This window comes from Oreochromis niloticus, linkage group LG16 (genome assembly GCF_001858045.2).
Source record: "Oreochromis niloticus isolate F11D_XX linkage group LG16, O_niloticus_UMD_NMBU, whole genome shotgun sequence".
In the NCBI taxonomy this organism is placed as follows: Eukaryota; Metazoa; Chordata; class Actinopteri; order Cichliformes; family Cichlidae; genus Oreochromis; species Oreochromis niloticus.
Genome location: NC_031987.2, coordinates 31,871,822 through 31,898,058, shown reverse-complemented (window position 1 = coordinate 31,898,058; position 26,237 = coordinate 31,871,822). Strand labels below are relative to the sequence as shown.

The 26,237-nt window shown below is 41.0% G+C and overlaps 2 protein-coding genes and 1 long non-coding RNA gene across 9 annotated transcripts in view; 2 read left to right on the top strand and 1 right to left on the bottom strand.

Annotated features, from left to right (window-relative positions):
- The first annotated feature begins 290 nt into the window (after nucleotides 1-290).
- On the top strand, nucleotides 291-14,371 carry rbm44 (RNA binding motif protein 44). 7 transcript variants are annotated; one of them, XM_019353174.2, is made up of 21 exons: nucleotides 291-530; nucleotides 1,235-1,262; nucleotides 1,333-1,439; nucleotides 4,242-4,316; nucleotides 4,385-4,430; nucleotides 4,500-4,534; nucleotides 6,676-6,863; nucleotides 6,946-7,145; nucleotides 9,611-9,732; nucleotides 9,844-10,199; nucleotides 10,277-10,323; nucleotides 10,402-10,551; nucleotides 10,639-10,804; nucleotides 10,891-10,943; nucleotides 11,316-11,382; nucleotides 11,574-11,655; nucleotides 11,731-11,862; nucleotides 11,937-12,019; nucleotides 12,199-12,269; nucleotides 13,001-13,211; nucleotides 13,776-14,371. In XM_019353174.2, exons 4-21 carry the CDS (start codon nucleotides 4,289-4,291, stop codon nucleotides 14,067-14,069), a joined length of 2,331 nt encoding a protein of 776 aa, XP_019208719.1. In that variant the 5' UTR covers nucleotides 291-530; nucleotides 1,235-1,262; nucleotides 1,333-1,439; nucleotides 4,242-4,288; the 3' UTR covers nucleotides 14,070-14,371. The 7 variants fall into 7 exon arrangements, with proteins under 7 accessions (XP_019208719.1, XP_005475272.1, XP_005475271.1 ...); XM_005475215.4 differs by lacking the exon at nucleotides 291-530 and adding an exon at nucleotides 580-1,060 and having other exon boundaries at nucleotides 4,245-4,316; XM_005475214.4 differs by lacking the exon at nucleotides 291-530 and adding an exon at nucleotides 580-1,060 and having other exon boundaries at nucleotides 11,319-11,382.
- Nucleotides 14,372-17,888: 3,517 nt separating this feature from the next.
- Nucleotides 17,889-18,881, bottom strand: LOC112844212 (uncharacterized). The gene is made up of 2 exons (XR_003216943.1): nucleotides 18,589-18,881; nucleotides 17,889-17,926 (listed from the first exon to the last, which is right to left on the bottom strand). It is a non-coding gene; the product is annotated as an uncharacterized LOC112844212 (long non-coding RNA).
- Nucleotides 18,882-21,752: 2,871 nt separating this feature from the next.
- itgb5 (integrin, beta 5) overlaps nucleotides 21,753-26,237 on the top strand; it is a 52,875-nt gene continuing 48,390 nt past the window's right edge. Inside the window, exons 1-5 of the mRNA XM_003456261.5 lie at nucleotides 21,753-22,374; nucleotides 23,048-23,133; nucleotides 23,291-23,498; nucleotides 23,620-23,869; nucleotides 24,547-24,715. Coding sequence (XP_003456309.1) covers nucleotides 22,296-22,374; nucleotides 23,048-23,133; nucleotides 23,291-23,498; nucleotides 23,620-23,869; nucleotides 24,547-24,715 — 792 coding nt within the window. The 5' untranslated portion in view covers nucleotides 21,753-22,295. The remainder of the gene's footprint in view (nucleotides 22,375-23,047; nucleotides 23,134-23,290; nucleotides 23,499-23,619; nucleotides 23,870-24,546; nucleotides 24,716-26,237) is intronic.

Genomic DNA, 26,237 nt, shown 5'->3' with positions numbered 1-26,237 from the left:
ATTTTAATCATCACTGTGATAGTTACTTTCCACAATAATTAGTAAACACAACCCCCCCCCCCCCCCCCCCCCACACACACACACACACACACATACACATTTCAGCTTTTCATGTGTTTTGAAACTGAGTTTTTGGAGACCTGGAATGTAAAATTTTCTGTCTCTAAAGCACACAACAAAAAGGTCCGGACATTTTTCATAGTGCATGTTTGAGGTTTACTTTTTCCAAAGAAATAATTAACACGGTTAAAAGCAAAGTATCAATCCAGTCGTGCTAGTATCGATCGATCCGCCCACCTCTAATGAAAGCTGTACTTGAATTGTATTAGTTTTTCTCAATGTTCAAATAAAATTGTACAGCGTATAAATAAATGTAATCCCGCCCCTCAAAAAAGTTGTGTGCCGTAGCTAAGTACTATCCCCGCTTTCTACTAAGGAAAGTGAGACATACTGACTATAGACATTTTTGAGTTTTATTTACAGTGTTTATGATCTCCGTATCTGTACGTCTTCTCAACTACCAGACTGAGGTAAGTGACAACAGGGTAAAATGACTGTCCTTCCTAACCTACAGAACTAGCTGCATGTGTAAGGGTGTGATAGGAGGAGAGCGTTAAAGTTCACAAATGGCGATAGCAAAGATGAACTAAAGCTAAAATTAGAGAGTGGACTATTCCTGTACTTTTGATGAATCAATCTTTCCCCGGCATGGCTAAAATGAAGTGGAGTGAGAAAATGTATCTTCCGTTATTGTAGTTACAGATAAAGATTAGATAAACATTAGCTTTGCTTAAAGCTAACATTAGCCGTCATTGCGTTCACGTGTTTAGCTGACGCCATTTCTTGGTCATAATGGAGCCGTGCTACACGCGTGACCCGTGGCGGACGTCGTGGCCTTTTTACGTTTGGACAACTCCTATAGACACCCAACCTATGGCTTGTTATCAAACATCGTGGCGTGACTTTCCACGCATGTTTTTTCATGAGGCACCTCATTACTATGCGGGTGTGTGGGCAGAAAGCAGTTTTTGCAATCCGGATTTTAAAAGACCCAATCCACGTAAGTGTAAAATGATGGGTAAAAGTAGTCCCAATTTATGTTCTAGCGCAATAATATTATTCTGTATCTAGGCTTTCACTCAGTAAAGAGTGTTCTGTACCGCAAACTTGACCAATAACTACATTTTACTATTTTGTCATTTGTTTGTCTTAACGTCGGTTTCTGCATCGACAGGGGAGAGCAGGAAGTTCTTTCTGGACAGGTATGCAACCACGACAGTTTTCTGCGTCCAGCTAAATAACTAAATAAAGGAGATGTGGTTCTGCTTTCAGGTCTGTGTATGATTTGGTGGCTGCTTATCCGCAACTGGCCTTAACTGACTCCAGGCTGCTGGGCTGGTATCTGCGTTTGTCACCCGAGGACAGAAAGCTCATACAGGGTACGTGTCGGTACTCCCACGACAGCAGTTCACACCTGGCCCTCCCTTTGACCAGGGCTGACGCAGCAGTAGTCTTTGCAATCCTTGAAACATACAGCGACTTAACGGTTGATGAAAACTGCAGTAAACTTTTTAAAACTCAAACAGTTAAAAAAAACAACAACTCAGTAGCTTGTTGCAGTGGACTCTGGAAAGTTGAAAGCTCTTTTGCACGTTTAGTGTTAACAGTAGCTACTGGATTGAATTTGTACCACCTCAACAAAAATGGTGGTCGAATAGGAAATAGTGACCTGTCTTTTCCTGACCTTTCGCCCGGGAATAACATAAAGAGGTCAAGAAAGATGTGAAAGAGAATGTATTAGGACAGTACTATGTCAAATTCTTCTCCACACCATATTTTGCTTTCAGTGCGCCAGTTTCTTGTAATTGCCAATGTGATTTTGGGCAGCAGACTTCCAGGCTTTTTGAATGCCTGTCTTTTTGAAAATGTTTTATTCCCCTAACTATAAGCTTTATCAAAAGACAAGTTTTAAGCCAGTCTTGAAAGTAGGGAGTGTGTCTGTCTGCAGAATTCAAACTGGGAACTGGTTCCAGAGCCTGAAAGCTGAAGGCTCTGCAGTCTGAAAGCAAAGTGCTGTGATGGGGTAAAATGGCCCTATGAGGTCTTTCAGATAAGATGGTGCCTGAATAATTAAGATCTGGTATGTGAGGTGGATTTTAAATGCAATTCTGGATTTAAGAGGGAGCCATGAAAAGATGCTAATATAGGGGAAATGTACTCTCTCTTTCTAGTCCCAGTACTCTTGCTGCAGCATTTTGGATTAAGTGAAGGCTTTTTGGGAGCATTTGACCTGATGATAATAATGAATTACAATAGCCCAGCCTAGCTGTAATGAACAGACGAACTAGTTTTTCAACATCACTGTGAGACAGGATGTTTCCAATGTTAAGAGATTATGCAGATGAAAGAAAACAGTCCTACATATTTTTTTTATGCATGTTGAAGGACATATCTTTATGCCCCCGTCAGGCTTCATAGATGAATAAAGCTGCAAATCATCTGCATAGCAATGAAAGTTTATTCTCTGTTTTCTAATGTTACTTAAGGGAAGTATATGTCATGCTAATAGTACTGGTCCCAGCACCGAACCCTGTGGAACTCTAACTTTCATGTGTGAAGACGGCTCCCCATTTACATAAAGCATTGGAATCTATCAGATGTAATTACGATTATTTTATTTATATATCAGTGGTGAGTTCTAATCACTGCAGTAAAATACTATGGTCGGTGCTATTGAATGCTACACTGAAGTCTAACAGGCGAGGCAGTCCACTATGACGGGCCATAAAAAGATCATTTGTTAACTTTGCTAGTGTTGTTTCTCTGCTATGATTCACTGTGAATCCAGAACGAAACCGTTCAAATGAACCATTCCTTTGGAATTTAGTTAACTGTTTAGCGGTGATTCTTTCAAGACTTTTTAAGATAAAATGGAGGTTAGAAATTGGTCTGTAGTTGGCTAAGAAATGTGAATTGAGTAAAAGCTTTTTAATTAGTTGTTTCATTGCAGCTAAAGTGAAAACCTGTGATACACATCCTGTTAATAGAAACTGATCATATTTAAAATCTAATAATTAATTAATAGTAGAACTAAAGAGTTGTGTAGGAATGGAGTCTAAAAGACACAGTGGTTTAGGAAAAAATGAATTAATGAAATTGTTGCGTGTTCTTTTTATCTAAGGTAAAAGAGGGTTTCAGTCCCAATCCAGGTTTTCGAGTTTTCCCAATCCAGAGAGATGACCCTAACCAGCAGTTATAGTGGTATTTATAAAAGAGAATGTGCTTCTGTCTGATTGGTCAAAACCTGTTGAAAAGTGCAGTGGTTTAGACTTTAGCCCCCCTTATTGGCGCTCTTCTTCTCCTCCATTGGGTGCAGCTTCACCTAGGGATGGACACACACTTTTCCCTGACCTCTTACCCAGTTTCATGCGCCTAAGGTACCACCTAACTGTGAGAGCTACTGTTTCTCGACCTTGCTCCGGTTCACTCCCACATTCCTGCACATAGCCTTCTACAAAGGCTACACAAACAACTCTCGATCATGGGAATCTGTAACTTTTCTTCTTATTTTATTTGGAGTGCTCAGTATGCAATTAACCATTAAAGTGATCTAAAATTAATTGCAGTCCCCATATCAGTTGCCAGCACAGGTTTTGTAAAGCAAATTTTTCTAGTCCTCGCAAAGATCAGAGAGAAACTGTTAAAGTAAATATAAGCAGCTACTCCAGTTGCTGTACTTAATGATATGTGTGGGAACGTTTTGAATATTATTATTTTTTCTTTAATAGTTGAGGTTTTTGTAAAGAAATCAATGAGACTACAAAAAAACCTTTTAAATAATGACACGTAGCCAAAACAAGCAAACTTAATCTGGAAATAACTAATCAAATCACAAATGAAAATACAGATCTTTGATAGCTGTTGTCAGTACATGATTGGCTAATATGTTTCCTGTTTCAACTGGGGAGTTGGGGGAGGGCACCCATTCTGAGCAAATGCCAGTTAACCTAACAAAGTTCTTCTGAGAGAACCATACAGACATGAGAAGAGCATCCAAACTCCCTCTAGATTTGTAACATTTGTAACAAAAAATATCACCTAGACTTGTCACATTGATGAGCAAATTAAATAACTGGTAGAACAGTTATAACGGGTTCAGCATTTTTGTGTATAGGTGTAGGCACATTTTCATGCATTGAAAATGAATTGTAGTTACCTTATCACATTTTTCTTTTCCCTAGAAGAAGGAGGGTTTCATCAGTTCTTGCACAGACATCCTGCCTTAGAAATGCATAGGCATCATGTTCATGTGAAGGGTAAGTATGTTATAGTACTAAAGTCTTGCATTAGGTGTGCTCAGACTAAATTTATTTTTAAATTACAGATAGCAGCAGTCCTGCCCAGTCAGCCGTGACAGCCAACCAGCACGCGTATGTGTTACTGTGAAGACACACATCAGACAATTTCTATCACTTCACTAAATTTCATTTTCTTTACAGGTTTACAACTGGGGGAGCAGAGATGGACGGATGCGGTAATATAATCATCTCATACACTTGAGTCAGAAAACAGAAACCCCTTTAAAAGCATTAATCAGATTGTTTTGGACATTGTGCCATTGGTATTGGTGGATAGTTCTGGGACTCTGCCAATTAAAAAACATGACTAATATTCATTCTCAGGACCTCTTCCAAAATAGATGGTATTTTTTGTTATTTTCAGCTCCTGTCCATTAGCTGTCTACCTGTTTTACTTTATTTTTACCTACTTTTTGCTTTAATTTTTTAATAAAAATTTTTAAAAAACAAATATTTAACATACCTTGGGCTTTATCAAGGTTTGGTTGGCGTCAGCACAGTAAACGGATACGGGCTCCAGCACATTCAGTTGTCACTAATGCTGCTGGTTCTCTCACCTTCTGGCTGCACTGGATGTCTTTGACTTAGACAGATAATAGCCCAACTTGAAGGTGTGATTTCCAACCCTCCACCCATTTTATTCTCTCATTCCAACTTCTGTTGGGTTCCCCAGCTGCTCAGCAAAGGAATTGGAAACCAATTCCACGAAGCTCTTTACACACTATTCATGAGCTAATCTGAAGGCAACATGAAATTTGGAGGTCTGTAGCAACTTATTGTAGAGAAAAATGGCAACCTCTGTGCACTGTGCGCCTCAGCTGCTGACCCCCACTCTGTAATTTTATGTGGCCTGTCGCCTTGTGGCTGAGTTGCTGAGAAGTGCAATAACTTGCACTTCTTTATAATACAGCTAACAGTTGACTGTGGAATATTTAGTAGTGAGGAAATTTCATGTATGGACTTATTGCAGAGGTGGCATCCTATCACAGTGCCCCACTGGAAATCACCGAGCTCCTGAGAGTGACACATTATTTCACAAGCAGTCTGCACTCCTAGATGCTTAATGTTATACGCCTGTGGGCATGGAAGTTATTGGACATGTTCAATAACATGTGCCCTTGACAGCCACCTGAAGCATCTTGCACCGGACCCCTACACCACCTCCGACGGATGGTGGGCCCACAGGATGTGTGTTGCAAGTCTAAAATCCGTGTTGCTGCTAACAGTGTCCAGCTTTTTGACTTGAGCTTTTGGGCTCCTGTCTGTGTGGGGCCTCCGGACATCTACTTTTTGTTCTTTCAGGCCTGCCATCAGTAGCGCGCTCTCTCTCTCTCTCTCTCTCTCTCTCTCTCCCTCTCCCTCTCTCTCTCTCTCTGTCTCTCTCTCCTTTTATTTTACAAGCCAATAAAACTTGATAGATATTAAAATATATATTAATTTAGACAGGATTTTATCTTCTATGTTAAACACATTGAATTTTAATATAACGAAATGTGCTATGTAAATGTAATTCTCTTAACATTTTTATGCCACTCCTCCTGCTGTCCATCTTCAATTTCCCCACAGTCCTCAAACTTGTTCAGAGAGCAAACCTCAACTTTTTTTGTGTTGAGGATCATCACTGGTGATCAGCGCCCTGGATTTACAGATCCTTGCACTTACCTTCCCTTAGAGAATGTTGGTTTTGATGCACTGCAGGGAATCCAAAAGGCATGGAGGCACAGTGAAAATGTGCCTTACTGAAAACTCACAATCCTTTACGTGTGAAGCCACATTTAACCAATCATTCATGCAGTTTAAGTAGCATATTTACCTCATATCCATTGCCGAGTATCAAAATGTAACATGCATGTCTTTGGCTTGTGGGAAGAACTCAGAAGAAACCCACACAGGCATATACAGATCATGCAAATTACCAAGAGGAGTTGCACAGAGTGATATAAAAACGATAATCGTGCTGAAAGCGGGCCACAGTTGCACAAAAAGATGACTTTGAAGAGAAGATTGGTCAAGTTTAAATCTGGAATCGTTTATTAATCAGTGAAGTCCTGGAACTTTTGGATAATTCCTGGTATAAGCTCAGGTTACTCATCCTGTGGTTGGAGATATCCCACCGTGTTTCTCACACATGCAATGACAACAAAATTGCAGTAAAAATAAATTTCACAACATGTCTTAGTATAGAACAAGGTTCATGTCTTGTCTCAAACTGTCAAATTTAACGAGTATTGATTGAAGAGAACTGAGTCTAGAGACCAAGTTACATTCACATACTTTCAATTTTGTAACAGTTCCATTTGTTTGCTTTTTATTCAAGAAACACCCAGCACTCACCTGGACTTGGAGATGCTCCCCAGTAGGGAGAATTTAACTTTGCTTGGCTGTAACTGGAATGAGCATCAAGAAAAGCTGTTTGGGCAGGCTCACATGCCTGGTGGCTTCAGTGCAGCTTGCAGCAGCCCCGTCACACAAAAAACAAATGATCAGAAGGCCTGCTATAGACCTGTAAGTGTGTTTAAAGAGCTTTAGTTTGTGTAATCTAAGTTGTATTTTTGAAAAAAGACAAATCACTGTTGTTATTTGAAAGGGACTGCCACTGTGCCAGCTGAATGAAGATAGGTGCTCATTTCAAACGGGCAGCTGTGCAGCTGTGTGCAAGAAACCAGCTGGCTCGGTGAGCGTCTCTCTGGACATGGAGCTGAAGCTATGTAGACAGAGGAGAAAGCCTGAGCCCTGGAATCAGATTTCAGGGGTACAAGGCCAGAGTGCAGACTTCAGTCCATCACAGTAAGTATGCATCTTATTTCACTGAGTCCTAGACTCAGGGCAGTGAGCTTTTTTTTTTTTTTTTTTTTAAGTCAGTAGGTGTGAGTCATGTCAGGGCTTGGTGCTGTCCGAACTCTTCATACCTGAGACTTTCTTGGATCATGTTCAGTAATGTTGCTGCAGTATGCTGAGATCCATTATTCACTGAGCATTGTTGTTATGTGTTGCATCCTTTTCCCACTCTTGTTCCATCTCCAGCCTTGGTGAGGCTCTTACCGCTTCTGTCTCTCTGGTGTAACTCTTCGAGCTGCTAGCCAAGGATGGCTTGGTTTCTAAGGCCACAGGTATGGACAGGTCTTAGGCCCCACTTTCTACATTGCGCCTTCCTGCAGTTCCGACAATTAGCTTACTTCCCTTCATGCTACCTTGAACTTGGTCTCTAGTCTCCATCTCCACAGAGGGCACTGTTCCTTCTGGCTGTTCATCATAGAATGGACTAGAGTAGCCCTTTATTGTCATGTAAAATGAAATTATGGGTGCTCCACATCAACTCTGCAGGAATAAAATAAGACATCAGGAATAAATAACAAACAGGTGAAATGTAGACAAACTAGAGGAACATACAGAAAACAAGCAATGGCACACATTGGAGAACAAAGTTCTTGGAAACGCTGCAAAGGACTTGGTCTGAGTATAGATTGTATGTGAGTGGCCTGAGTGATGAGGGTTACTCAGACTGTGGCTCAGATTGGTGAGGGGAGTGGGGGTAGTATTTGTTAACAGTCAGAATGGCCCAGGGGAAGAAGCTGTTAGTGAGTCTGGAGGTGTGCGACCTGATTGACCCGAGCTGCCGACCAGACGGGTCACACAGGTGGTGGACGGGTGCAAGGAGTCACTTGTGAGGGTCCTGGTTTTCCTGAGACAGGAGGATCTGGCAGTGGCCTGCAGGGGTGGCAGAGGGTAGCCAGTGACTTTTTTGGGCGGTATTAATTACCGTATAGCCAAATACATTGTGACAGTGGGGGTTGACCGTAATGCTGCATTCACATCTACTGATAAACTTTCATCAGGTACTTTACGTAGGCTTGGTAATAAGCCACTGAGGATCCAGGTTTCCAGCTTAGCCATAACCTTCAGGTCAGCTGCTCTTGCACTCAACAGCAACCCATCAGTTGTTCTTAGAGCTTGGTAACCAATCCGGGAGGGCGGGAATGTTGATTTCTCAACCCTTGAGCAGATGTCCTGGGTTCCCCTTGCTGTAGCGTTTGTGTTGTACCTCATCAATCTCTAGTTGTGATAGCACTTGCTTCTTCTGGATGTTGGAAGATTGAACTACTAGTCTCACTCTTAGTCTAGTTTTCTGGTGTTACCAAAGCCATAAGTTCCACATCCTCTTCTTGTGACCCCTTCTCCTGGGATAACATGCATGGTAGCATTAGAACAGCTGTTCAACACCTCACACAGACCCTGTTAATCCTAGCAACAGCCAAGCCAGTATGGCTTGAGTTATCTGTAGCACATACACATTAGCCTTGGATAACATGGAGGGCCTAGCCTACCCTTTACTGGATTGGGATTCAAACCCCTGACCTGCAAGAAGGTATTCTGAACCATGAATTTACCACATAAGTGCAAATGACAGTGCATACCTGTTCCCAAAGACACAGAGGCTGGTGTATACCTGCCTGCCGCTCTCACTGATCTAACTCTAGACTGGAGCAGAGCCCAGCCCCTCTGAGGAGAATAGTTTCAGACCCTAATATGTCAGTTGAGGTGAACCAGCTACATCTACCCTTTCTTTCTGTCAACCTCATGCATCACTTCAGTTTCCTTCCATACCAGACAGATGACATTCCTTTTTCCCATGGTCAGCTTGAGTAATCAAATCGCAAGGGACCTGCCCTTGACAGCCACCTGAAGCACCTTGCACCGGACCCCTACACCACCTCCGGCGGATGGTGGGGCCACAGGATGTGTGTTGCATGTGTAAAATCTGTGTTGCTGCTGACAGTGTCCAGCTTTTTGACTTCAGCTTTGGTGCTCCTGTCTGTGTGGAGTCTACGGACATCTACTTTAAACCGACTGTGGATTTAAATTATGCCCAACTACAGAGTGAATGAATGTATTTTAGACATCGGAAAGAAATGTAAAAATTATTTAAAGGTTCCTAAATCTGCAGCATATTCAGTGTCGTGCATATGTTGCCCCCTTCCTGATTTCCTCTGTGTGTGTGTGTGTGTGTGTGTGTGTGTGTGTGTGTGTGTGTGTGTGTGTGTGTGTGTGTGTGTCACACTTAATTGTTTCAGATCATCAAACAAAGACATTAGGTTAGATATTAGACCAAAATAACCCAAGTAAACACAACAGGCAATTTCCATAGACCAAAGACTTTTACACCAGTGTAATTATATTTACAAGAACTTGGTTTCTGTAACAGCAATACCTGTTAGGCTGAGAGTAATGAGTAACATTATTTGATGTTACAGGTCAGAATGGCCAATGGCTACCAAAGAGTCTCTCCTAGACTCCAGCAGTACTGACAGGATTCAGATGATTGGTCCAGAGTACACCGATGGAAGCATTATGCAGGCAGTGGAGCCAGAACAGGGTAAGTTTCCTCTGTTCCAAGCTGAAGAAAACACAAAGTATATGTGCAGAGATGAGGATATGCATGGTTCTGACTATACTGCAATCAATAATGCTCTCTTAACCTTTGAAGATCAAAGCGACACCTTCCATAGCCTCATGGAGGATGATAAGAGCATCCTTGTCTGTCTGGCTAATGACAGTCTGAGAGAACAAAACCGGAGCGTTCACTCGTGTCCAGTCACCACTAATAATGATGACACAGCAGAAGCCAGCAGTGAGACCCTGAGGTCATATGAGTCTGCCACCAAGGTAAAAAGTGTAGATAAGCACACCTCCCCTATGCCCTGCGTCTCCACCTGTGATGCGATGATTGGCACTGAGGTGGCGCAGTGCCTGTCAATCTTTACTCAAACTGAGGACCTGGAAACAGCTGACAAACACTTCAACACTGAAGTACGCATGGCAGATCTGGACTATCTCGCCAAGGTAAGATTGGAACCCAAACAGCTGTCATTCATAGCAGCTCCAGCAAAAAAAATTTAAACCGTTCATTAATATTTCAGGAATTTCTCCAACTGAAGAAAACACAGGAAGGGAAAGAGAAAAAAAGGTGAAGTATACGCATGACCTGTCATTTATATAATGTACTATAATGTAATATAATGTGTGTGTATGTATCTTCCCCCAGTGTTGGCTGCAAGTTGAGAAATGAGTGTGAGTGTATGGAGCGTGCTCAGCAAGCAGAGCTAGCCCTCCTGGCACTGCAGTACAGCATATGCAGACAGCACTGCTGGAGACTCTACCACACCTCTGCTGAGGGAAACCATCTCACCCAAGTGTAAGTACGCTCCAAGTTACAATATGTGTCTGTGCCTAAAGGCCTCTCTGTCTGAGACAATAGTGTTTGTCCCAAATCTCACTGTAGGGCAAAGGATCCTCCTTCAAACATTATACTAGCTCTCCAAAAACTGGAGTTGGACTATAATGAGATGAAGAGTAAGATCCAGGCGGGGCTTCCCCTGCAGCAACTGAAGCCTTTATCTGTTGACTCTGGGGAGATACTCACAGGATCAAGTTACATCCCTGCACAGGTAAACATCTGCCAGCTCTGTGGTGGGGCTGGGTGATGAATTGGACTTCATTTGGAAATAAATTCTTTTTCTGTCTTCCTGTTTAGATGATTCGTGAAGTCTTGGGAGAAATCTCATCTTGGTACATTAAAACACGCTTGTGCGTGAGCACGCACACACACCCTCTTGTTTGCTATCTTAGTGAGGACATCTAATTGACAGAATGCTTTCCCTAGCTGCTTACCCTAAACATCAAAAATGAATGCCTATACCTAACCAATAACCTAACTGTAACCTTGACACTAAAACTGCATTTTGAGTCTCAAAAATGCCTTCAAACTTGTGGGGACTTTTGTCCTCATAAAGTGACTGTGGGTCGCCACAAGTATAATAACATACCAATTTTAGGTCCCCACAAAGAGGTTTAACCAGATAAAGACACACTTAGCTGTATGTTATTAAGGTTCAGTTATTGAGTAGATCAGCCTTTTTTCCTTTCCAAATGATGATAAGTGTGTTCTCTAATCCAAAGCAGCTCCCAGGAGAAGCTGGATGCACCAAGTGGAGATGGTGGACGTCCTGATGCTCAAAGCAGAAAGGTTCTTCACATGTGTGGTTTTTTTTTTTTTTTTTTTTTTTTTTTTTTTTTTTTTTTTTTATTTTCATGCACTAAAACACAAAAGAAGAATCCTTTTTCAGCTTGGTGTGTTTTTTATTGCTGTTTTTATTTCCTGTTTTTAGGCCTCACTACTATGAACAAGTCCACTTTTTTCCCTCTCTCTTTTCTCAGGTTGGTCAGGAAGAGGAAAAACGGCTCAAAAATAAAAATGAGAATACAAGGAGAGCTGCTACCCTCATCCCTCAAGATGGAGGTTCGAACCATAACGTGCAGAATCATCTAACTATTTTATGAATACTGGTATCTGAGGAATTCTTTTTGTGGACAGGGTCTGCGGGTCAAGAGGTGAACACAGGTGAGAAATGGTATGATGCTGAGGAAGAGCTGGAGCTTCCAGAAGATGATGTAGCTACTGCTGTGAGACAGGACCCCACACTGGTGACAGCACATCTGTCTGATGGTGAGAGAGGGCGAACAGTGCATTAGGGCTGAAAATTTGGAGAATTAAAATTCTTTTAAGTAGCCGCAGTTAAGTTGTTTTCATTCCAGAATCAGCCAGTGAGGAGGCCAGGAGCTCCGTACTGTGTGTTTCCAAGCTGCCCAGCAATGTGACAGAGGTGAACATTTACTCATCAGTGTTGTTTGAGTAGTCATTTAAAATTCATTGTTTATTCATGGGAAATTTTATTTGGCAAGTTAAATTTTGTAATGATCCTTTTATGTGAAACCATTGTACTGCAGTGTTGTTGCCAGCAGAGGGCAGTGTAGACTTTAATTGAAACTTTGTCCCTGTCAGAGTGACATGATGCTGCTCTTTGACAAATACCATCCCACTGAAGTAAGCATTTCTGCTTTAAAGGATTTGAGGTGAGGGCCTTTTTCCCCACTATTCAGACTTATGCTTGTTTTATTAAGCAGTCACACATCCAGCTTTTTATATCAATTCTTTCCTTAAGGAAAATATTATTATGGGCCCAGTTTCCCTGTGTTTTTGGCTTTAGATCAAAATGTTTGGAATAACTCCAATCCTGAGCATGAATGCTTTAACCGCATCAAAGTAAACCTGCATGTGTTTGGCTGATTCCAGGTGATCTGTGATATTATCCTGTTATATTTTTTTTGTGTACTTCTGTCAACATATTACTTTAACCTTGCGTCCACTCCATCTGCAGCAGGTCTGTTTACTCCACCAGTTTTCTTTAGGGAATGATGTTTTGCCATGTAGGATTTCTATTCTTGTTAGACTGGCAGCACTCACCCTGCTCCATGTAGTCGCTGGAGTCACAGTGGTGTGCAAAGTGATACAGTTTGGAGTAAATCATTTACCTGGTCAAAAGCAGATGTTAATGTATTGCTTGTAATAATGTAAAAGTCCAGTAGCAATGTCATGCTAGTGTTTTTCCTACATGAAATGACACTGAGATTAGAATTAAGTCCTGGGCTGTAATTTTATATGAAACTGTGTAAAATGTTACATTTCTACACAATTCTACAAGGTTTACGTTTTTTTATGCATGATTGTAGCAGCAAGTTCTAATGCTTCCCAAGTCACGCATGCCAGTTTAACAACAGCTCGTCTCACTCGCTGTGTTCTGAAGATTTGCCATAGTTATGTTAAGTGGCCCCCAGTCTGCCGAGACTGCAGTGAAAGAGCTGAATGGATGCAGAATGCAAGGTCGCGCTTTACATTTGGAGCACATCAGCAGACCCACGAACAGCAGCCAGAACTTGGCCTCTGAACCAGATTCCTCACAGAACGCTCCCACACGACAAACCTCCAAGACTGACTCCAGCAGCACTGAGAGCACGGTGAGCAGATGAGCATTAGGTATCCTAACACTATCAAACTTTAAGTGTGCATTCAGGTCTTTGTTAGAAGCAGAACATACAGTCCCGATCCAAAGTTGGGGAGAAATTCTGATTTTGCATGGTTGGATCTTAACAAGGTTCCAAGTAGAGCTTCAACATGCAACAAGAAGAAACGGGAGTGAGACAAAACATTTTTTTGAGCATGCAATTTATTGAAAACAACACTTAAACAGAAACGGGCTGTTTTAAAGCTGATCAAAAGTTTAGGACCACATGCCTTTAAAATGCCAAATCTGTGCAAAAATGTGAATTCAGTGTCATTTTCTGTCAGGTAGCTTTTTTGCCATTTTTCAAGTGGTCTTAAACTTTTGATCGGGACTGTATTTATGCTTAAAAAAAACTCCCTGATTAACAATTCATCAATTCATAGGCAGTTCTCAAAATAGCTGACGTTGATGGAAAAATAACATTGATAAAATGTTTGAATTCTTAAAAAAACCAAAAATAAAACATTTTATTCTGAGTGGGTTAATATGAGATTGTGTGCTCCTCTGTTCTCTCCAGCTGGTAACCCCGCCTCCTGTTAGGCCCAGCATCAGGAACAGGAAGGTGGTGTGCATCTCACCTACAGCAAAGGGAACCTTTGTGCCCCCACACTATGGCACCATGAGCAGCTTTGATACTCTGATGGCAGAGCTGACACAGCTCCACCCAGAGGTGGGGAGGCAGAGGATTGTGGATGCTATGATTGAGCTGAGGGCAAAGCATCAGGGCGTACTCTGCGGCATGCCCCTCAGGACCATCAGGGAGATGATATCTGACCTTCTGACCAGGCCGCAGACTGCTAAGCAGTCATAATAAAGAAACCAACAGCTCTGATTTGTTATGTGACAGAACCTTTGATTGTTCATTCAAGCATATTATTTTTAAGAAGAGGGAAAGCTATTAATCAGCCTGCTGTCGAGATTATAATTTTTGATTGAGGAAGAATTTATGAATCTTTCAATGTTGCTGCCTTAAAGTTAGAGGCATGTTCAGGCTGCTACTTCTGTTATCTGGCATGTAAATTAGTTAGAAATGTTTTAAAAGAACTTGCATACAGTTACATATGCAGAGATTTGTTTGTGTTCTGTCATTAAAAAAAGCATCCTTTGAAAAATGTCTTATCCTCTTTGTTTTGCCTTTCTATAACCAAGCATTAGTATTAGTAGAGTCCTAATGTCGAGGCTACTTTTTTTGAAGTACTATCTAAACTAGCTTTAATGTCCACTGTCACCAGAACTGAAAAACTATGTATAGAAATTCTATAAATGCTACTTTAACTTAATTAAATTAGATTTATTTATTTTTAACAAATAGAAAAGGTGACTGTCCTTAAAAAAAAAAAAAAAAAAAAAAAAAAAAAAAAAAGAAGAAGAAAAAGCTTTTTAATTCTGGAAGTTCTTTTTCTAAGACTGTTTTCTGTTGTTGACCCGTAAATTTCCACTTCAGGAATTCGAGGTCTTCTATAAGCTAATAACAGCCGCCTTGACTGCCTTTGTCAGCCAAGTAAACTGCAGACCTCAAATGATCTAGTTACGACTTAAGTAGCTGCATGTGAGAGCACAAATGCATTAGTCCAGGGGTGTCCAAACTTTTTTCACTGAGGGCCACATACATAAAAATATAGGAGGGGCGGGGCCACTTACTAGAAATTAGGTATATAACCTTAACTGTAGCGTATTAAAGTTAGAAAAATCATTTAAAAGTGGTCAAATGTGTTATATTGTTGAATATAATTAAAGACAAAACTGCCTTCATCACAGCTTTCCATAAATGGATCTTTATTGATTTATTCAGAAAAAGCTTTGGTAGCTCATTCCCAGAACAGCAGCCTCAGATTTCCTCTTGGACAGAAGATTTACAGCACAGAGAAAAAACAAAGGGGAAAATGGGACGGGTACATTTCAAGCTTGTTAAGTTCTTAGGCTTAGCAACACACCTATTAACGTTCGTTTGAAACCGTTATCAACATTAACAGACTGAACTGGACTTAATAACATGAGTCCATATAATTTTAGTGAATTATTCTGGTGAGTATCAGCTGCGCTGGGTATGTAAATCGGGCCATCCAGCCGCGGTGCTCATCGTACGCCACTTGTGCCAAAAATCCGGACAAATGTCACTTGATCAAGGAGCAGATCTGCATCAGATGAGATCAGCTGACTTTGCGTGTGCACAGCGGTGTGTACTCTGTGTGTTAACAAGAAAAACGCATATAAGAAAGTGGTGCGCAAAAGCAGGGTAGTGACAGAATTGATGCGCATTATTGATATTTGAAGCATGTGTACCTGCACATGCATGCATATTAACACACGGGTACTGTGGAATATATTTTTACTCACCTAAAGCGCTCGTGCTCTCGTCCACTCCCCGCAAAAAAATTAGCAGCTGTGCGGTGTCTGTGGCAACGGTGCTCGGATCGCATGCAATGGAGTAAAAATCAAAAGCACAGCTTTATCAGACAGTTGCAGTTTAATGTTGGCTGACAGTCTTCAGTGCGTCGCACAACTGTACTTCTGGACATGCTGACGTTGTTGAAGTCCTGCACTTTTTCCGGGCACATTATTTCGGTGACTTTAACGAGGCAGCGTTTTATGAGGTCTCATCTGAAAAAGGCTTGCCATGTCTTGCCATGAGTTGGGCGACCTCATAGCTGCTATTGGAGCCTTTTCCTGGACAATTTGAGCACGAAAAAAATACTGTTGCTGACCCCGCAGGATAGCTACCCTTTGCTTTAATTTCTGCTCTCGCTCAGCACCAGTGTAGGATGCATAGGCCTGATGTTTGGTTTCATTATGACGTCGTACATTATACTCTTTCATAACTGCCACAGTTTCAGTGCAGATCAAACAGACACACTTCCCCTTTAATTCTTTGAAGAAATATTCACTCTCCCACCGTGTCTGAAATTTTCTGCACTCACTTTCTACCTTTTGCTTCTTTGGTTCTGTACGGTGGCCCCTAGAGACAAAGCACGTACAAACTCCAAAACACATGCAAACTCCAAAACACTTGCAAACTCCAAAACACTTGCAAAATCCAAAACACTTGCAAACTCCAAAACACTTGCAAACTCCAAAACACTTGCAAAATCCAAAACACTTGCAAACTCCAAAACACTTGCAAAATCCAAAACACTTGCAAACTCCAAAACACTTGCAAAATCCAAAACACTTGCAAACTCCAAAACACATGCAAAATCCAAAACACTTGCAAACTCCAAAACACTTGCAAACTCCAAAACACATGCAAACTCCAAAACACATGCAAACTCCAAATCACAACGGAAGTGCTCCAGGACGCTAGGGGCAGTGTTGAGCTCAATTTGCAAAATAAACGGCAAGTTTGTCTGTATGGGACGGTCTAGTCTCCGTCGCGCTTCCCAGGTTGCCTAGCAACCATGATACTAACCGCTGGAAACGTGTCATACAACTTTGTTTGACAGAAATGAAGGAGAACATATTTTGTTCATTTGTTTGTTTGTTTCTACAAGAGCTTTGTGTGATTTGATAAGTATCTGAGGCTGAGACCACAGGACTGTAAAACATGATTTTTGGGCTTCATTTCTGTAATGAACAGTCATTTAAGATTAGTTAGTAAATAACAATTAGCTAATGTTGTTCATGAGACTAAAGTCATATCACTTTGGTAATGTAAATATAATATGGCCAATATTATAGTTATTATATTAATCATTATTAGCTATTACAGCAGTGAACATGAACTCTGTGTCAAATACTGAGCCTCAGTACAGATTCAAGTTGCAGTTATCTATATGTCTTATCACCTTAAATCTTCACTCAAAGAGAAGTATCTTTGACAGTGCATATATAGGTGTATCATATATAAGAGACAAATGTTGTTCCTTCAGTATGTTGGCATTGCTAAATTTGGCTCATTGCTTACATATATTTATAAAAAGAAAATGTACAAACTGTGATAACTGTTTCTGATAAAATGAAGAGTAGACTGATATATTGAATATTCCTTTATTGGGTGAGAAAATCAGAGCATGTCATAACTGCTTTAAGTCATACAGAATAGATATCAGAGCCTTAAACAGGCTGACTTCTGCTAAATGGGTCAAACTGGGCAGAAAGTATACAAACACATAACATCCTTATAGAATATGATGTAACACTATAGATCAACTTACCTCAGAATATATAAAGCATATAAACAGTTACAGCAATATGATGCAACAAACACAGCAGTGCTACTAATCCAAAATACTCAAAGCTTCATAGAACTGAAACATTTATTTTTAGCTCCATTCTGCTGCTGATACATACTTTAGGTTTCTGAATATTAAACTTGTTGCTGCCTTTCATAGTGTGTAACTTGAAGGCCCTGAGTACTTTCTCCCACACTGAAAACACTGGGATGATAACATTATTTGAACATTACCTAATAAGACTGATTCAGGACAGACAATTAGTTATGTTAAACTTTCCTAGCAGTCCTTCACAAACAGGGAACAGTCTGTCTATTCTCTCCATCTGTCAGCTGCTGCTGGCTCTTCCTCCTCCTCTTCCTCACACACTGCTGAGTTTGTCCTGGTGGATCATCAGGGGTGCAAAGCCTCACAGATGATGTGCAGCAGTGGGTCCCTCAGTCTGTCCTCACTCTGGACACTTGCAGTTGTCACACATGGAAATCAAATGTGTGATAAGCTGCAGGATTCAAACACAAGTGTAACTTATAAATACATGTTCATACTTTTATTCCACAATCAGAGAGAAAGAAACAGAGAGAGAGTGCAGGACAGACAGACAGGTGACAGTCTCAGGTGTACACACTGCTACAAAACAGCACAAGAGAAGGAGGATTTAGTGTTTGTGTTATTACGAGTGCTAAACAAGAAGAGTTCCCAGATGGTCCAGTGGACACATGTGTGACTCCTGTGATTAAAGCATCTTTCTTTCAGCTTAACGAGTGAACCGTCAGCTCGTTCAAACACACGTTAAAGTCCGTTTGGCTCGACACCACCGAACAGAGGCAGCAATATAACATAGCTAACATTAACAGTGCAGTGAATCCTGCTTGTGCCGTCATATTCAGGACTGCAAACCGAGCAGCATCACTGACTTTCAGCTTGTTGTGTTTGTGGATATATGACTGACTTTAATTATCCATAAAATCATCACATTCTCTGTAAGATTAAAGTCAACTATTGAACGGCATATATTTTGAAGTAAAGGCTTTAAAACCAAGTTAGTACAAACATCACTAATGTCACTTAACTTTGCTGACATGTGGCCAACAGTAATGTTTTAATGTTCTTCATTATAAAAACATTTGCGCATAAATAAGTGACATAATATTCAGTACTTACTTCTGAAAGTTTACTCTTTGGCGGCTCCGCTTCCGCCGTTTTTTTCGGCAAAATTATCCACACCACGGCCGCGCTATGAAATCTGGGATATGTTGGGCCATGAAGGCTACACCGACCCATCCTTAAAATTCAGGGAAATTAAGGACGCATTTGAGGGCCGCATTTCGAGCAGCCTTTGAATTGGGACAGCCTTCGTCGTTTCGCTGTGACATAATCGTCCTTAAAATGTCGCCTTTAAGGCTGCAGACCCTGAATTGGGATAGAGCCCAAATCCGGTCATTGGTACTTCCTGGCTTGTGTAGTTACTAGGTAACGAAAGCTCAACACTGCCCCTAGCGTCCTGGAGCACTTCCGTTGTGTTTTGGAATTTGCAAGTGTTTTGGAGTTTGCATGTGTTTTGGAGTTTGCAAGTGTTTTGGATTTTGCAAGTGTTTTGGATTTTGCAAGTGTTTTGGAGTTTGCATATGTTTTGGAGTTTGCAAGTGTTTTGGATTTTGCAAGTGTTTTGGAGTTTGCAAGTGTTTTGGATTTTGCAAGTGTTTTGGAGTTTGCAAGTGTTTTGGAGTTTGCAAGTGTTTTGGATTTTGCAAGTGTTTTGGATTTTGCAAGTGTTTTGGAGTTTGCATGTGTTTTGGAGTTTGCATGTGCTTTGGAGTTTGTACGTGCTTTGTCTCTAGGGGCCACCGTAAAAATGGACCGCGGGCCGGGCTTTGGACACCCCTGCATTAGTCCATGTACAAAGTAAAGTCCAATACAAGCGAGACTGTAGCTAAATAGACTTACCTGATCTCAGCTACATGTTAAAAAGAACGACTGCTACAATGTCCAGAACTGATGTGTAAAAAAAAAAAAAAGAAGACGGGTCGTGCATGCAGGGATTGAAAACACTGATGCTGAAATGAAGGCTGGCTAGTCAACAGTGAAAATGTATATATTCAAGTATAGGTGTGTCCTTATATCACTAAAGGTGGGTATTTTTGATACTCACGCACCAATTTGCCAGTTAAAACGTTTGTTTGTGAGGAGCAGCCAATTAGAAGAAAGCTGAGGAGCTGTGCCACCCTAAAATGATCCCTTGCCACCCCTAGTGCCACCCTAGTTTTGCATATGACATGTTGTTTATTAAAATAGGACAGCATTAATACTTGTAGCCTAGCTACAGTTAACACTGAATATAAATTCTAAAACTGAATATATTGCATAGTGTTTCCCACCTCCACCATTAACAAATGGTTCCGCCCATCGCGCTTTCTTATTCTTGTTTCCAGTAGCAACCGATGCCTATGATTGCATCAGAGCACATTTTGAATCAAAACCATGGGCATTTCACATTTCACACAGGCGGCTGGTTGTTACGCTCTGGAAATGGAAGGAAGGTGAATCCTCTGGGGTCCACGGACACGCTGCACCTCCAAATCACATGAGTGATTTAAGCTGACATAACAAGCTGCAGCCACGGTGAATCTCTATTTCAGCTTGTTGAAAGTTCGTACTTAAAAGTATACACCAGTTTTTAAATTTTAATGACAGACCACTAAATCCTTATCTGAGCTATGATTTTTTTCTAAATACTATCGTCATGGTAAAAAAAAAAAAAAGAAAAAGAAAAAGAAAAGCGTTTTTCTAATGACAGCACGAAAACAGTAAAGAAATAAAACATAGCCTCTTTCCTATTGGTGGAAAAATGTACCCTGTCGACCAAGAAAAAAAACCGGCAACACAGGGTTTGGTTGTTTAGGAAGAGAGGAAAGCTTTGGGAGTGACGGTAGTGAGACAGAGCTAGCCAGGGAGGGAGAGTGACAGAGCGCGAGTTTTGAGATGTGAGAGATTTTTGACGTTTAGCATATAGTTAGTGCATTGTGTTGTCTTGTGTAGTCTTTGTTTTTGTTTTGTATAGCAGTGAGGGCACTAATGAATGTCACAAAGGCAGATTTCAATGTAAACACTGTCTCCAGGTGGAAAACCAGAAGAGTGATACACCTGTTGTCAGGCCCGCAGGGTTTATCCCTGTGGTGGTCTCTTCTGTATTGTGTTTTTACTGGCACAAATAATTTGTGGGAAATCTTATTGTGACACCTGATTGTTCTCTTATTTTAGTTATAGAAGTATTTTTAAATTGTTGTATAAAATTAAAAAACAACAACAACAACAAAAAACCAACACCAGATGCGTTGGCTACATTTTTAGATAAATAGTTGCATGTAACTTTATTGTTTACAAAATTTATGCATAAGTTTTCAAAATATCCTATTTATATTTGCATTTTAAGTTATGAAATAAATTTACTAAATATGTCTATGGGTTTTACATTTAAAAAATACTACTAGGATTTCATGTTTTTGTGTGATTTCAGATCAGTTGTGTTAATACAGAATGTCAATGAGAAAATAACTGTAAATTCAGACACGTGAGGTTGTGCCGAAAAGAATGATACCAAGCAAGTTGAGGTAAAAAATCAAATAAAACAAAACAATTTAAAGGTGAAATACAAATGTAAAATCAAAAGTAGTCAAAAATGGCCAATTATATTTTGGACCTCAGAGTTCAAAATATAATCCCAACAAATCATGAAAAATTACAAAATTACATTTTTGTTCATGACAGGGTAAATTTGTGTGAATTTAAGCATGTAACAATCTGATTTTTTTCTAACAAAAAGGTGAAACTTAAGTTAGACCTGTGTTTGTAAATGAACTGCCCCATGTTGGGTTGCTTTCTGGATTTTATGCTTTTTAGGCTACATATTTATTTATTATACAGGCTATACAGTACATAAACTCAAAATTCACGTTTTATGCAACTGAATGTTTAACTATGTGGGCTACAGAAAGTAATTAAGTTATAGACTATATTTATATGAAACGTGTATACTTACTGCATTTGAATCATTTTAACCATATGTAACACCTGCCTACGTGGGTTTAAAAAAACAAGGCTGGGATTTTGTCACCTCATTTGATTTCCATGCCACCCTAAGAAGATTTCTCGAGATCCGCCCCTGGGCTGCATCTCGGTATAACAGGAGAGCATTATGACAAGAGCAGTGTTTCCTAGTCGATGCCTCCCATCTGGTGCTTTCTGTGCATTCACCGCTAGATGTCTCCACGTGGTCGACATACCGTGGTGCCGACAACTCCAAAAGGCAGTGAACGGGTTAAAGTAATCCCTGGCGGGGAGTGGGCGGAGATTCCAGCTGGAAGCAAACCGAGAAAGCAACGCTCAAATCTAGAAAGGAAAATCACAGTTGAGCGTAGGTTTGTTCATCTAATTTGGGACGGGATTATTTCCTCTTTTAGTGATCTTTGGGTGGATTTGAAAGGAGAGGTGGCATGAAGTCCACGCTGAAGTGTGAGAGCAGTTGTCAGCTGATGGTAGAGTAGACGTGGAAGGCTACAGAGGCGTCAGACACCGAAGCCTGAGTTAGGAGAGCAGATCAACAGGACGGTGCAGAGCGCTGACTCTCACACTTGAAGACAATGGAACTGCTGTCCCTCACCTCACACGGATCCTTCACTGTGATGAGCCCTAAACCCGCGTGTCCGTGGATGTGAAATGGTCTAAACACGCCACACTGTTTTGATTTGCACGGATCAGCTGGACTTATTCTGGTGAGCGCGCTGATGGGAGAGTAACACAGCGCCATCGGTTCCTGAAGAGATACGAAACCGGTGTTTCCCGAAACCTCTAAAAACACCAACAGGGATACCATGTGGAATCTCGGGACGTGGATGTGGCAGGCGGCTCTATGCTGCATGCTTCTGCAAACAGTGCTGCCCAGTGCCAGAGGTAGGACGCAGGACTGTCTTCTTCTCAACACAAATCACTGCCTGTTTTTGCAGCGGCCGGTGGGCTGAGTTTGGATCACACACGCGGAGCTGGAGCTCCTCGAAAAAACACTGCGAAGCCCCTGACAGTGTTAAACGAAAGGACTACATGGCCTAGGATAGATAAGGATTATTTTTAACTGTGAATCATGCAAAGCTACTGTGGAAATAAAATTGGAGCAAGACAAGATTTTTTGTTATTTTTTCCCCATTCAGTGCCAAGAAAATCAGCCTTATGTCACGCTTACCTTTGAATGGCCACACAGTCAGTCAGACAAATGTTTGAAACTATTGATAAATTTCATTAAGAGCTCACCAAGGCCATGATCACTCCAGCTGATGTTCAGCTGCTAAATCAGTGCCTCCATGATTTCATATGAACAAGCAGCATATTAAGAATATTGGCTGAGATTTTCATATCAGATTTTTTTACATCCCCAAAAATCAATGTTTGCATCAGATGGAAACGAGCATGACAGGTCCTGTTTAACCTTGGATTCAATATGGGCTTTATTATTATTAATTTTTTTAACCTTAGGGTCTGTTTCCTTGGTCATTAATTTGAAATAGAAGTACAACCGTGATAGGGATGAAAGTGGAAATCTAGCCTCAGCTCTGTTCCCGTCCCCCCTCAGGTCTCAACATGTGCATGAGTGGCAGTGCTACTTCCTGTGAAGAATGCCTCCTGATTCACCCCAGTTGCGCCTGGTGCGCACAAGAGGTATGGCTTAGTTGATCGATTATTTTCATCATGTACATTTACTTGTACAGGTCCATGAAGTGGGGGATGCATTCACCACTTTTCACTTTTTTGGGGGACCTTTTGGAAGCAGTACGAGTAATCAGGAATCTGAGATTTGTTGCTTTCCATCTTGCAGGATTTTGGAAGGGGGCGCAGTCTGACATCACGGTGTGACTTTAGTCAAAACCTGTTGAAGAGAGGCTGTGACGAACACTTCATTGAATACCTAACCAGCAGCATCAACGTCCTGCAGAACATACCCCTGAGTTCAAAAGGGTCTGGGTCGACCCAGTATGATGTGGTCCAGATTATGCCACAGAAGATCTCTCTCAGCCTGCGTCCCGGTAAGAATCATAAACATTTCATATTTAGGATACGGAATAACCTTGGAACATGCAAAAAAAAAAAAAAGCATTAAAAGCATCTCTTATAAATAATGCAAAGCTCACTGATTTGTTCATGCAGGAGACCAGACGTGGTTCAGCCTGCAGGTGCGGCAGGTGGAGGACTACCCGGTGGATCTCTACTACCTGATGGACCTCTCTCTTTCAATGAAAGATGATCTGGACACCATTCGCAACCTGGGCACTAAGCTAGCCCACGAGATGGGCAAGCTCACCAGCAATTTCAGGCTAGGCTTCGGCTCATTTGTGGACAAAAACATGTCCCCGTTCTCCTACATGGCACCAAAGTACCAGGAGAACCCATGCAACGGGTAGGTGGTGGCAAAAGGAATCGAGCTCGATAGCTATAGGTGAAAGTGATTTACTCTGTGGCCACACTCTGTTTTTGCACCTTTCTGAATTGTGTACTCTGCATCTGTGAGAATGAGAGTTTTGGGGTTTTTTTCTTAATATTTATAAGGCAGAGTGAATAATGTAGTTCTTAAAAATGGCCCTAGTACTCCCACGGTCCCCTGGGGCTGGTGATGCAGGGAAACTGAAAGGGAGCAGAAGTGAAAGAGTAGAGAAAGCTGTGGCACACGATGTTTGCCCTGAAGGTGCGGCTAACTCTGTGCGCATCACTTCCCATTTAGGTTATGGCCTGGGCTGTGTGTGTGTGCCATGTTTAGATATTTTTGTGAGTGTGTGTTTGTGCATCAGTCACAAACAATAAGGCACTTTAGGGAAAAACTAAAGCGATTGCTGCTAAAAGATCTCCCTTCTTTCATATTTCATTTCTATCCCATTCACTACATTAGAAAGAGTCTACAAGTACTGTATATGAAGTGAATCATAAGATACGCCATATTTAACATTTTAGCTTCTTTTCAACACAAACGAACCGTCAGAGCCAGGATTTATGCCTTTAAAGACACTTATTGTGTTTTTTAATTTCCAAAAATGTAAATAAAACATTTTCTTAACATGCAGTGTCTGTCACCCTGCACAGGTACAAGCTGTTTCCCAACTGTGTCCCCAGCTTTGGTTTCCGCCACATCCTCTCGCTGACTGACAAAGTGGACCGTTTTAACGAGGAGGTGCAGAAGCAGATGGTATCCCGCAATAGAGACGCACCGGAGGGCGGCTTTGACGCCATCCTTCAGGCTGCTGTTTGTAAGGTGATGATCTTTTTTCTAGTAGATGTTTCCATTCGCCTGCCCCTTCTGTTCATTTACAACTTCATACTTTTATTATTAGACTTGCTTACACATAAGCTTTCCTTTACATGCAGTTAAATGTTTTGCTTGTATTCATTTGGTTTATAGTGTAAACTGTATGCAATAACCTGAAGGAAGAGAGGATTATCATTATTATTATTATTATTATTATTATTAAGCAGTATTAGGAGATTTATCCAGGACTTCATAATTTCTTTTGTACATGTGCTCAGAGGCTGTTCTATGTTTGAAGAATATGAAGTTATTGATGAACCCCACATTTGTGTGAACTGTTTATGCAAAGATTGCATGTGTACTGTTTGTGAATGAGGCCCTTTTTTTAGTGGCAAAATCCAACCATGTCTTTGTTCTGTGTGAAGCTGATGTACCTGGAGAGAGCCCACACAGGCATGGGGAGAACATGCAGCCTCCGCACAGAGAAGTCTCTGAGCTGGCTGGGAGTCGGTCCTGATGTTAGTGATATCAGTGATTAGTGGACTCGGTTTCTGTTTTACTGTAGCTAGTCTTGCAATTGTTGACTTTGGCATTGAAAGAACTCAGAAACCAGTCTTACTTGTTATCATCTATCGTCCACCTGGGCCTTACACAGAGTTTCTCTCTGATTTCTCAGACTTTTTATCTGATTTAGTGCTCAGCTCAGATAAAATAATTATTGTGGGTGATTTTAACATCCATGTAGATGCTAAAAATGACAGCCTCAACATCGCATTTAATCTGTTACTAGACTCAATTGGCTTCTCTCAAAATGTAAAAGAACCCACCCACCACTTTAATCACACTCTAGATCTTGTTTTAACGTATGGCATAGAAACTGAATATTTAACAGTGTTTCCTGAAAACCCTCTGCTGTCTGATCATTTCCTGATAACATTTACATTTACAATAATTGATTACACAGCAGTGGAGAGTAGACTTTATCAAAGTAGATGTCTTTCTGAAAGTGCTGTAACTAAGTTTAAGAATATAATCCACCCACTGTTATCATCTTCAATGCCCTGTACCAACATAGAGCAGAGCAGCTATCTGAACGCTACTCCAACAGAGGTCGATTATCTTGTTAATAATTTTACCTCCTCACTACGTACGACTCTGGATACTGTAGCTCCTGTGAAAACTAAGGCCTCAAATCCAAAGTCCCTGACTCCGTGGTATAATTCTCAAACACGTAGCCTAAAGCAGATAACTCGTAAGCTGGAGAGGAAATGGCGTGTCACAAATTTAGAGGATCATCATTTAGCCTGGAGAAATAGTTTGCTGCTTTATAAGAAAGCCCTCCGCAAAGCCAGAACATCTTACTATTCGTCACTGATTGAAGAAAATAAGAACAACCCCAGGTTTCTCTTCAGCACTGTAGCCAGGCTGACAAAAAGTCAGAGCTCTACTGAGCCAACCATCCCTTTAACGTTAACTAGTAATGACTTCATGAACTTCTTCACAAATAAAATTTTTATCATTAGAGAAA

Coding starts and splice junctions, on each gene's coding strand:
- rbm44 (XM_005475213.4), top strand. CDS start 853: ATGGAGCCGTGCTACACGCGTGACCCGTGGCGGACGTCGTGGCCTTTT. Junction 1,263..1,332: donor AGGAAGTTCTTTCTGGACAG/GTATGCAACCAC, acceptor TTCTGCTTTCAG/GTCTGTGTATGATTTGGTGG. Junction 6,864..6,945: donor AGAAGGCCTGCTATAGACCT/GTAAGTGTGTTT, acceptor GTTATTTGAAAG/GGACTGCCACTGTGCCAGCT.